The sequence below is a fragment of the Chiloscyllium plagiosum genome, unplaced genomic scaffold (genome assembly GCF_037043375.1).
Source record: "Chiloscyllium plagiosum isolate Xiang-an unplaced genomic scaffold, Cpla_swu_hap1 HiC_scaffold_12, whole genome shotgun sequence".
NCBI classification, from domain to species: domain Eukaryota; kingdom Metazoa; phylum Chordata; class Chondrichthyes; order Orectolobiformes; family Hemiscylliidae; genus Chiloscyllium; species Chiloscyllium plagiosum.
Window position 1 is genome coordinate 70857676 of NW_028270150.1, and position 13345 is coordinate 70871020.

At 42.1% G+C, this 13345-nt stretch overlaps 1 protein-coding gene across 11 annotated transcripts in view; it reads right to left on the reverse strand.

Annotated features, from left to right (window-relative positions):
- Positions 1-13345, reverse strand: part of dmd (dystrophin) — a 2003576-nt gene that overhangs the window by 1371252 nt on the left and 618979 nt on the right. For all 11 annotated transcript variants that reach the window (XM_087992890.1, XM_087992895.1, XM_087992900.1 and 8 more), the window contains exon 7: positions 1589-1707. In XM_087992890.1, the coding sequence (XP_087849016.1) occupies positions 1589-1707 (119 nt within the window). The remainder of the gene's footprint in view (positions 1-1588; positions 1708-13345) is intronic.

Here is a 13345-nt window from a genome sequence, read left to right on the forward strand (position 1 = left end):
TTGCCTCACTAGCACGTGGCACTGGCAGTAACCTAGAGATTACTACCTTCGGGTTCCTGCTTTCCAGCCTCTTTCCTAACTCCCTGTTCTTACTGTGCGGGACCTCATCCCTCTTTCTACCTATGTCATTGGTACCAATGTGCACTGTGACCTCTGGCTGCTCAGCCTCCCTCTTCAGAATTTTGAGCAACTACATAGAGACGTTCTTGACCCTGCCACCGAGGAGGGAAAACACCATGCCGGAGTCTCAAATGTAGCCACAGAAACACCCATCTGTGCCCTTAATTAGACAGACAGTCTCCAACCACTATTGCTTGCTTGGATCTTGTCCAACTCTGCTCTCCATCAGAGCCAGTGTGGTGCGTTGGGCCTGGCTGCTGCTGTTATATTCCTGATAGGCTATCCACCCCCCAAACAGTATCTCGAGAGGAGAATAGCCACAGGAGACTCCTGCACTACCTGCCTGTCTCTCCTGGCGATCACTCATCTACCTGTCTGAACCTATGATGCAAACACCTTTCAGAACTAGTATCTATCACACTCTCTATACCCTGTATGCTCCTCAGTGTATCCGACTGCCTTTCCAACTGAACAACGCTGTCTGTGAGGAGCTGCAGCCAGTGGCACTTCCTGCAGACACAATCGTCAGGGACACTAGACTGCTTCCTGATGCCCCACATCTCGCAGAGGGAGCACACCACTGCCATGACTGCCATCTCTGCCCTCTTTACACTAAAAAAGATAAAATATCCACAAAATCTATCTACTCCTATTCAAAGTTTTCTAGACCAGGATCTTTCCAAAATAAAACACAAAAATTCTTAAGATTTCTATATAGAGTGAAAATCACATTCTGGCTATTTCATTTGACTGTTACCTCAAAGACTGAATGAATACATAATGATTCAAGCTATTCATTTTTTCTTGCGGAACTTCGTAGTATGTCTTCAGCACTCCATTTCTCCCGGAAGGTCCTGTCTCAGTGTACTGTGGTGATGCTATCTCATGTAGCAGGAGACCAATGTTATTCCACAGGATTAATTAAGTAAAGAGAGGCACTAACCTGCCAGAATAAATATCCCGTACAGTCACTGGGGAGAACACATGGAAACACTGGAGGTCGCTACAATCTATAGCCATCCATGTGACTTAGCAAAGTTAATTCTCCCACAGACAGTGATTTGTTCAAGGTACATTTTCCATTGACCAGTGTCAGGAACAAAATCTATTTCATTTTTAACTTGCCTTTCCCAGGTTTGGATACAGGGGCTAATTGCAGTTCTCTCACACACATTCTGATTACGGTTATTTAATTCAGCACTGATCTGGAGTCTGTTCCACTCAAAGCCATACCACACACTGTAATTGCTCACTTTAACTACTCACACAATGAATCAAATGCAACTGTTTTTTAAAATTTTATAGTTTCTCATTAAGTATGTATGCAGAAGGAACAAATCCAAATATACATATTCCTTGTGTACAAGTATACTGCAATTCTTCTGAAAATCACTTTTTAGCTTTTAAAAAAAGAAATCAAACTTATATTTGCCTCCCTTCCTGAAAAATCTCAGGACTCCATACTAACCTTCAGGATCCAGCAGCTTCTCAATGCCAAGATGCTGTTTGGCCACGTTAAAGGCATGATCCAGTCTCTCATTTGCTGACTGTAGTTTTGCCACATCCTTCCAATCAAAGAGGTCAGGTCTGCAAGTATAACAAAGCAAATTAGGAAGTCAATCTTAGTTGTTATTGGATTGGAATCAATTCCACTTTAGGAAACTACCTAATAATAGAATTTAAATAGGTTAAAACTTTGGGGAATCGCTATAAATTGTACATTTTTTGAATCCTCAGTCTTAAGTTTTAAATATCACAGTGAAACTGAGCTAGTAAGAATATAATGGATCAGAATTTGATAAATACTTGAACACAGAGAATACTGCAGGATGTCAACAGGTCTAGCAGCATTCTTCCTCTAGGGTTAATGTTTTGTTAACAGTTCTGAAGAAGGGTTATACAGACTTGAAATGTTAATTGTTTCTCTCTCCACATGAGTAATATCTTGTTTTTGAAACTTGACTTAGACCTTCGGAGCACAAATCCTTAATTTTCATCAACTTTATGCGAGCTTTCGGAAAAAGTTTGGTGGGAATTGTCTATTGAGTCTTTTTCACAATTGCGTGTTTTCCATATAAACTATTTGAAATAAATGTCCTGGGAGGGTAGTTTTGCACTAAGCACAGCACAATGGTTAGCACTGCTGCCTCACAGCGCTAGAGACCTCGGTTCAATTCCCGCCTCGGGCAACTGTCTGTGTGGAGTTTGCACACTCTCCCCGTGTCTGCATGGGTTTCCTCCGGGTACTCCGGTTTCCTCACAAAGTCCAAAGATGTGCAGGTTAGGTGAATTGGCCATGCTAAATTGCCCGTAGTGTTAGGTGAAGGGGAAAATGGGTCTGGGTAGGTTGCTCTTCGGAGGGTCGGTGTGGACTTGTTGGGCTGAAGGGACTGTTTCACATTGTAAGTAACTTAATCTAAAATATGCTGCCAGAACTGCTGAGTTTTTCTGGCATTTTCTGTTTGTTTCAGATTTTTAGCATCCAGTCTTTGGTCTTGGTATATATTCAAATGGGAAAAAATGAGGACTGCAGATGCTGGAGGTCAGAAGGGCTCATGCCCGAAACGTCGATCTTGGCACACTTTCCTCATTCCTGAAGAAGGGCTCATGCCCGAAACGTCGATCCTCAAATTTACCTGGACCGTCTCAGACTCCTCCCTCCCCTTCCTAGACATCTCCATTTCTATCTCAGGCGACCAAATCAACACGGACATTTACTAAAAGCCGAATGACTCCCACAGCTACATAGACTACACCTCCTCCCACCCTGCCCCCTGTAAAAACACCATCCCATATTCCCAATTCCTTCGTCTCCACCGCATCTGCTCCCAGGAGGACCAGTTCCAATACTGATCAACCCAGATGGTGGTCGACGATGTTCTCCACCATATATCCTCCACTTCCCGCTCCTCCGTCCTTGAGCCCCCGCCACCAGGACAGAACCCCACTGGTCCTCACCTACCACCCCACCAACCTCCATATACATCATATCATCCGTCGTCATTTGCGCCACCTCCAAATGGACCCCACCACCAGGGATATATTTCCCTCCTCTCCCCTATCAGCGTTCCGAAAAGACCATTCCCTCCGTGACTCCCTCGTCAGGTCCACACCCCCCACCAACCCAACTTCCACTCCCGGCACCTTCCCCTGCAACCGCAAGAAATGCAAAACTTGCGCCCACACCTCCCCCCTTACTTCCCTCCAAGGCCCCAAGGGATCCTTCCATATCCGCCACAAATGCACCTGCACCTCCACACACATCATTTACTGCATCCACTGCACCCGATGTGGCCTCCTCTATATTGGGGACACAGGCTGCCTATTTGCGGAACATTTCAGAGAACACCTGGACCAACCAACCCAACCACCCCGTGGCTCAACACTTCAACTTCCCCTCCCACTCCACCAAGGACATGCAGGTCCTTGGACTCCTCCATCGCCAGACCATAGCAACACGACGGCTGGAGGAAGAGCGCCTCATCTTCCGCCTAGGAACCCTCCAAACACAAGGGATGAACTCAGACTTCTCCAGTTTCCTCGTTTCCCCTCCCCCCACCTTGTCTCAGTCCCAACCCTCGAACTCAGCACCACTTTCCTAACCTGCAAACTTCTCCCGGACCTCTCCGCCCACACCCCCACTCGGGCCTATCACCCTCACCTTAACCTCCTTCCACCTATCACATTTCCAACGCCCCTCCCCCAAGTCCCTCCTCCCTACCTTTTATCTTAGCCTGCTTGGCACATTTTCCTCATTCCTGAAGAAGGGCTCATACCTGAAACGTCAATTCTCCTGCTCCTTGGATGCTGCCTGACCTGCTGCGCTTTGCCAGCAACACATTTTCAGCTCTATATATTCAAATGGTCAACATCTTGGAGAATGGGACAATAATTTTTATCATTTCTGTTCAAAACATACTTGTATTCTCTTCTGTACAGAACATTTTGCAGCAACAGCTTAAACAAGACACCTGCTTCTAATACTTTGCCTTGAGTGAATCATGCAGCACTGTTCACTCTCTGCTTCTGCCTGCAGAGATACTTCAAACATTTCCTTAATGGCTTCCTATGATGGAACAGCTGGCAAAGAACTTGTCTCCTGTTACTATATGCCTTGGCACATTGGTCTATCACAAGAGAGCAGTATGTTTTACTTTTGTGCATTGCTTAAAACTATCAGCATTAATCCAAGAAGTAGGGAGTTGGTTGGACATACTCTACAAGTACAGCAGTACATAGGCATCATTGGTGTTTTATTTTGGAAAACAGGAAGGGGTTAGATTAATAAAACTCAGCCAAAAAGTTACTGGATTGGAAGAAAACATGATATCATGCAAATGACAAACATAATGAGTTGTTCAGCAAGACTAGGTACTCTTATCAATATTGTATTAATTAGATTGACTCAATTTCACATTCATCATTATATCCATTTCATTTTCTTAAAACAATTTTTTGTTCATTCACTCAATAGGATCACTATTTGCTGTTGGCATGTGTTAGTGGTTACACTTAACACACAACACTTCATCCAAGTAGCTTTCTGATATACTTCTTTCCCCATACCCCTAACCACTACCACGAAAATATATTTTATTCGTCAAATTTGTACATGCAAAATACACTACAATTCACGATCTGATTCAATGATTGAGAGATTTTAGGTTAAATGACACAATCTGTGAAATTTGTTCCAAGTTTTTTTTGATATGAAAAGAATTACCAGCAATTTGCATCACACTGTAGTGTTAAAAGGACTTGGACATGACTAATTCCACCAAGTCAGCAAGTTAACAGTGTTTGAAAGGTACAGTAACAGAAGTGGCAACAATTTGTTAATAAGGAACTTTGTTTAGGATCCACAAACAAAATGAAAAATTGCTGGAGAAACTCAGCAGGTCTGGCAGCATCTGTGGAGAGAAAGCAGAGTTAATGTTTCAGGTTCAAACCTGTTTTTTTTTAAGTTAGTGTTGATGTTTGACAGCAATGTTCTCTTTGTACAAACATGAAATGCTGGTTTCTCAAAAACTGAAGCCCAATGCTTTATATCCAAGGTTCCCATTCTATCAGTGGATCAAACAATAACTGCCACCATTTACACCTGCAAGGTCTAATCACCAAGCAGACTCCCAGTATCACATGATTAGAGGCTATAATTTTTAGTTCTGGCACTGTCAGCCTGTGTTTTCACCTTTATTACAAGAGCATTGCTTTGCTCTTTTCCCCTTTCTGCTGTAATAAGACACATGGTAACAATCCCTTGTCAAATTGTTCCACAGATTTGCATTAAACATGTTAACCTTTCATTCTGGGCTATATTAATTATCACTGCAGTTACTGCAAGTTACTGATTCTGATTATGCAAGCAGTCATTGCCTACTTTGCAGAAGAAAATATTGAAAAGTTATAATACCTAAAGCCTTTGCAGAAAATTTGCAAATCAATGAGAATAGCAGGTTTATCCTAAATCTCGGTAGTATAACAAACTGAAACACCAATTCAAAATTAATTTTTCAGGAAATGCCCAAATTATCAAAATGTTGTCTTATATCCTATGAAAATCATCCACAAAAAAAAGAGCAACTTAATTGAACATCTCCATTAGCACACAGATATAAATGTGCTATTCACCATTGCCTTTTCCTTTCATGCCAACCTCACAGGTGTTGTTGTCTATCCTGGTACACCTACCCAATGCTACCCCAGGTGAAATCCCAGTGCTGATTTTCACTGGGAGAGAGAGAGAGCAGGTGACCATGCAGGTTAACCCCAAGCAGGTCTGGGTCGAGTATGCTTTGCACTGTCTCACCTCCACATTTGTCACCGCAGTCTTGGCTGGCTGAGAGGCAACAGTGGTCAGGTGGCAGGGACCATATTAAAGGCAGGCACTGATGGGGAGAAACGATGTCATTTTTTTTCCTATCTAGTGTTGTGAAAGAAAGACCTTTTATTCAAGTCTTTCAAAATGCTTTTTTTTAAAAAAAACAGTTTGCTGTTGAAAACAATGAGTGTTTAAGCCATACAGATTGAAAAGACTGCAAAACTGATCACTGTCACTGCTACGTTAGCTCACCTCAACACATGATGTTTGGTGTGCATGCTTTCGATGGGAAGTTTATTAATGCAGAGGACCACAGATCAGAGTTGGTTGCGATATCATCCAAATAAACAATATGTTAACACTCAGTGTCGAGGTACAAGCTTGAATAATGGCAACAGGGCTTATTCGAAAGAGGCTTTCACCACCTGGAGAACTGTAACCCCACTACAAAGAAACTTTACTGGCTAGAAAGAGAGCCAAGCAGCAAACAACAACGAGAGACAAAGAGAAAGCAGAAGGCAAATGAAACTTAAACAAATTCACCCAAGTGTTTACACATTCCAGCCTGTGTTTTCCAAGCAAATGTCAGCACAGGTAGATTAGAATGTGTTCTGCACCATGTATTATATCCCGGGAGAGAAGGGCTCAGCTGAAACATGCCTGCACCAGAAGATTCCTGACATTCATGGCAGTCTGACTGAGACCTTCACCCTGCATGGCATAAAACCACTGTCCTGTACAGCCCGAACACCTATGTTCTGCATCATTTCTCCATCTCCTCTTCCATGTCCCCTTCTGATGTGTTGTCATTTTCCAGAGTCTCTCCCACTACAAGTTCCACAGTTCTCTGGACAGCCATGTTATAGGGAGCACAGAAGACAATCATAATAATAGAATCAGAGTGTCAAATGGCACAGAAAATGTCCTTTGGCCCATCCAACTGATGCTAATTCCACTTTCCCCACCTGGCCCATAGCCTTGGATGCTATGACATTTCAAATGCTCATCAACATGTTTTTTTAAAAATATATAAAGATTGTCATGTCTCCCAACTCTACTCCTCTTCCAGGCACCACATTCCAGGTTCCCACTACCTCTTGAGAAAGCAACTTACTTTCGTCAAATTCGCTCTAGCCCTCCTGCCCATCACTTTGAAATTACGTTCCCTCATATTGACCTTTCAACTAAGGTGAACAGCTGTTTTCGCTCTGTGCTTCTCATAAGACAACAACAACAACATACTGCCATGCTAAACATGACTGGTCCATACACGGGATATTCATCTTCAAAATGTTGTAAACATAAATGCTCAAATACTAAAATGCTGAAGTGGTTATCCGAGCAAGTAGATGGCTTTGGTTGCAACGTGTCTGCACCCATGTGTGAGACTCCTCCAGAGTGGTGAGCAGCTATTTCATCAACATGTATCCCTCACTTCTCAAATTCTTTCATGGACTTTAGGAGTTGAAGTGAAGAACTAGGGCAGCAAGAAGTGCTGGAACAAGGTGCCACTTAAGTGACTGAATATGTGAAGAAAGCTCTTGCTGTAGAAGTACAGCAGCTAAATTTTGCAGGAGCAGAACTCCTTTCTGTTGATGGATTGCAACAGCCAGTTACTCAGTGCCTTGATGGCCCCAGTGTGTAAGCAATGATCCTCTGTGTCTGGGGTAATCTAGCATTGGAGGAGAAAGCCTCTGTTACAATGAGGTCACATATATCTGGAATTGGAGATGCAGAGCAATACCTGCAAATCAGGCTTCAGGGACCTGTAAGATTCAAGAGTGTGCTATCATCTGGGAGATAGAAGGACCAGAAGCAATGAAGCTCAATGACACAATGACTTTGATGGTCACTGGCAGAGCATGGTGAGCTATGGAAGTGTGAGATAAAGGCACACCTATATTTGACCATCTGCCTGAAGAGGCTAGGTCTCCTGCAATGATATATTATGTTTGTCTCCAAGAAACCTTGTTAGTATTTGTCAATCCTATACTGAGGTTATAGTCTCTGGATTATCTCTTCTGTACTCCAGACGCTTAAGGTCGAGAGGAGGTGTTGCCCCTCTGGGCCATGCTTCTTTGCCAGCTCTCTGGTGTCAGGTGATGACCACAACAATCCTGGACAGCCTTGCCCTCTGCTCTTATGAACCGGAGGATGGGGGGGTTAACAAGCCACTACACAGTCTGAATGCTCACTGCCCACTGTACTCAACCTGCACTTCATTGATGGCACCTTTACCCAGCATTGGAGGAAAGTCAGCTCAGCTCTCGGACAAAAGTATTCCTTAGGATAGCGTTCAAGATCCAATCACCTTCAGCTGCTTTATCAATGACCCTTCCTCCATCACAAGGTCAGAAGTGGGATATTTACTGATCACAACATAACATTCAACACCATTTGTAACTCTGCAGCTGCTTCACATCACACAAATACCAGGTAATGACCATCTCCAGTAAGAGACAAAGTAACAATCGCCCCTTGACATTCAATGCTACTACCATCACTGAATCGCCCACATTTTGGAGTTTATCAATGACCAGAAATTGAACTAGACCAACTATGTCAATACAGTGACTACAGAGCAGGAACACTCACCCCCTGACTCCCCAAATACATGTCTGCCATCTACAAGACGCATCAGGAGTATGATGGAATACTCTCCACTTCCCTGGAAAAGTGCAGCTCCATTATCACTCAAGCAGCTTAGCACCATCTGTACAAAGCAGCCCATCTGATTGATACATGTTCAAACATTCACCCCTTGATGCTCAATAATAGCATATACCCTGTCTACAATTTGGACTGCAGCCTTCACCAAGGCTCCTTCAACAGCAGGGTCCAAACCCATACCATTACCACCTGGAAAAAAACAGCCAGCAGGTACATAGCAACACTACCACTTCCAAGTTCTCCTCTAAGCCACACTCCATCCAGAAATAGATCACTGTTTCTTCATTGTCCCTGGGTCAAATTCCTCTAATTTCTTGCCAAATAATATTTTGAGTGTAATCACACAAAATGGACCTTAATGATTCAAGAAGGTAGCTTCCCAAAGGTGATATGAGGTGGTAATAAATATTGGCCTAAACAGTAACTGTCTAGTGAGTTACTTGCTGCAGTGTCCCTGGCCTCTGACCTGCTCTATAGTCACTGTATTGACATAGTTGGTCGAGTTAAATTTCTGGACATTGATAACCTCCAAGATGTGGACAATGGTAGCAGCATTGAATGTCAAGGGGTGATGGTTACTTTGTCTGTTACTAGAGATGGTCATTACCTGGTATTTGTGTGATGTGAAACAGCTGCAGAGTTGCAAATGGTGTTGAACATTATGTTGTGATCCACATGCTACTGTGGATATGAATTGTTGTGAATTAATAATTAAAAAATGGACAAGCCCCATCTGAGTTAATCACCTTTTTAAGGAGCACAGCTAATTTGCTGAGTTCCCATTGTTTACTGATTTGTCTCCAGACAATGCATGCAACAAATCCAAAAAATCACATCCTCACTTGATAGGCTGTTAAATTAGCTTCTCGGCCAAACTTCCCCTGCAGAACCCATGTGAACATGGTCAGCACCAGGAACACAATGGAGAGAGCTGGAACACCTGTCTTTTAGGCTCACATGCTCCTCTAGTTCTCACCAGCAGCAGAAACAAAGTTCCAGTATCAAAAGAAACTCTCAACTATTATTTTCTCTGAATTTCCTTCAGAAGTAGTCTCTGATTAATAGGTTCAGGAGGGCTGCAGAATTCAGACAGAACTAAAAACAGTGGACAGGACAGGAGGTTGGCTATGCCTGCAGTTATCTACTAATGTCATTAAAGGCCTCATGGGTTGATTGTCTAATTGTTAACTAAGTTGGATCTCAATTACCAACAGATTTCTGGCTCCCTCTGCAAAACTGAATGCCAAGAAACTGTAGAATCAGGCAGTAATCGGAGTTCATTATTCACCTTTCAACAGGAGCCAATCAACTTGATAAATAAACTGACTGGGGAAAACTGAGTGGTTGGATCCATTCCAAACAAAGATTCAAATAGTACTGACATAGGTCAGGTCAAATTATATCCAAGGTGCACCCTCATGGAGCATTTATAGTCCACTTGAAAGCAAAACATCTTTAGTCAGAACAAATATTGAAGATTTAATATGCTTGGCTCCCTTTGAGGGAGTTTAATATCTCTCAAAAAAGAGACTACACTATTCATTAACTTGGTCCTAAAGCAAGGCAAGAGGTTAAACAGCCTTATCAACCAATGCACTGCTTTGCAGAGTGACTAAGGTTTCTGATGTACCTTGTGGATTTCTAGTCCATATAGCAAATGCCAATGTGTCAATTTTCCAACACTACTAAATATTTACGAATACAGTATCATATCACATAAATATTCTGGGTACTGTGCTTACCAAGTGACTGCACATTATATACTGATTGCTGACTGACTAAAGACAACATCCTCATGCCAGTACACAGTGATTGAAGGTGAGGCAGGTACTTTTGCACTGGAATATCACATATGATGACACATAACTTTCTTGAAACTACATGCCAGGCTGATTTGGAACCTATGCCTCAATGTCATAATCCTCCAGTTCCCTGAAAAGAACGGGAAATATTTCGCCAATAAGCATGTAAAAGGATTCTTTTGATATATTGTCTCTACATTGATTCATGGGTATAGGACATGACCAAATCTGGTATTTATAATCTGACCAGGACTTAACAGGTAGCTTCACTCTGCGGTATGCTGTTCTCATAGACGGATACTTATCATTTATCATAAATTGGTGATGGTTGTTGCACAGCATCATATTTTTGCTATCACAACATTGTTGCTATCTGAGTCATGTGATGGGTGGTTGATGAAATGCATTTTGGACATGTTAACTATTTCTTTGTAAAACTTGCCAATTGCTTATCAGAATGTCATGTGACTGAGGCTTGATAAAACAATGTACTTGTATTATGTTTGACTGAGTGAGTGACTGAGTGAGCAAGTGAGAGTTTAAAAATCCCAAGCTCTTATGTTTTGTCCTGGTTTAAATTGGGATCTCTGCATGCTGACTGATCATGGCAGTACACTATTGTCACCCTCCTTTCTGCTGAGACAAAATATCTCAATTTATGAACTGTGTGGAAAAAACTTGAAGAACTATTGGTAAAATGTTTGGATTAAACAGTGTTTTACAAAAGATTGAGATCAATTTGATGCTATCTGCTGACTTCAGAATGTCAAGAAACATTTTTATTTTTTATCCTTAATTACTGTAAAACCTTGTGCCCTGAACGGGTTGTTCCCTAGCAACCCTTTCTGGTCTTGGTTTTGTCTCTGTACACTTCTGAAAGAAAAAAAAGGAAAAATAAACTTCCAAAGTTTGCAATAAAAGAAAACTTGTCTTCCCAAAGTTCCACCTTGGGTTGAGGTATTTAGGAACATGATTTAAGATTCCATATATCAGGATCTTGACTACTTTGCAAACTCTGACTATTTTTCAGATAATGGGAATCAGCCAGAATTTCAACCAAGGCGAACCTCCCTGGAGGATCTTCGATCAGTTCACTGTTGTCAGCAGTTCGATTTCATCAACAAGAAACCCAATGTACTGACAGAAGTTTTCAACTCATGGAGGAATAAGATTTGATTATCAGCATATTCCTCCCCTCACAGTCATAACATTTCTAACATGTGATTGGGTGGAGAGAAAATAGGAGAGAAGAACTGTAGAAATCAGTCTTCCAAATGTGAGACCTGTAAGCAAGGGAAATCCAGTGACTTGAGGAGTAGTCCATAGATTTAACTGAAAATCTTAGCGAGTGGCATTACATTTAATGATCATGGCTTTTATGCTACAAAGAATGCATTTTGAGACCATTCCAGTGTAGGCAGTGAGAAGAGGTGGTAATATTTTGAACACTCCATTTCCTGTACACATCTTGGAAGGGTGTACTACAGACCGTCATTAGACACAATTTGTTGAGGTGCGCCACACAAACTGAATGTATTGATCAATTGCTCAACACTTGCCTCTGCAGGGACATTAAAAAGAAACATGTGGCTAGAAAAACGTGGATGCATTGCAGGCAGAGTCAAGAGAACTTATACTGGGGAGGAGAGAAATGACACACATTACTACTTGAGGCCAGATTTTCCATGGATCATGCAGATCGTTATGCCATTCCTTTGGTTTTACAAAACAAAATACCTGCAGTGTTTCTGACAGCAGATTCTGATCAAAGCTCCTCAGAGCATAAAACATTCAGGGGAGGGAAAAGTAGGTCCCTTTTTTTGACTGTACCCAGCTGCCACAAATGTAAAGGTCCAGCAGAGACAGCCATTTTGGCAGCTGCTGTCAAAGCCTTACCATGTAAGGTAATTGTGAGACTAGGATACTGAGAGGACAGGGTGCCAGCACGCAAGGTAACCAGCTGAGTGATGGGAGTGTATGGGGTAGGTCAGGATCAATCAAGTCAAGTTGTGTGAGTGATGCTGGATCCAGAGACTATGGGGGGGAGTGAGAATAGGGGTTTGGAGGTGGGGAGAAGAAACGAATCGGGGGGGGAGTTGGGTCAGGATCCTGGCTGGGGGGTGTGGTGCAAGTGCTCTGGCAGATGTGTATTTGGGGATGTGCAGGGTAAGTTGGGGTCAGCTTAATAGTTACTTATGAGTTAGGCCATGTATTTAAAGTTTAACCTTTCTTGAGTAACTACTTAATGAACTTCAGCAGAACTCTCCGTATTCTCTAATTTAAAGGGAGACTTTGAGAGTTTCAGACGCAATGGAAACTCCCAGCGGAACTTTTAAATTTGCCAGGCAATTTCTTCAGAGTCGGTGACAAAGAGTAATCCACAGGGTCCCCATGCTCAACTCCCATCTACATTTCAAAAATGATTGTTTAACCATCACAAAATCGCTATCTTGGTCTTCACCGTGTTATGGACCAGGCCAGACCCCCTCAAAATAGACACAAACATTTTCTTATTTTTAAATCAAATGGAAAGTGCCTTGTTCCAGAGACACATGCAACTGGTCAAACTACTCAACATTAAACATAAACACAATTTATTTAAACACTATAATTAAAATACAAACAAAAGAAAGAACTTAGAATAACTTAACTCTGTTGGAAAATTTAACCAAATAATAGATACAGTAACTGTTACTAATGAATCATTTCAATATAGTAACACCCCCTTGTCAAAGAGGAATATTCAGAAAAACTGATTTCTCCCAGTAGCAGAGAGAAACACCAGCTTCTCACTGTAACCGAGAAAGGGAAAATATAGCTTCTATTTCTTCAAGCCCACAACAGCAACTGCTTAAATCTAAACCCAAAAACTAAAAAAAAACAGAAAGTCAGTCTGGCATGTGAGATCGGTCCACATCCAGCTCGGCTGCTT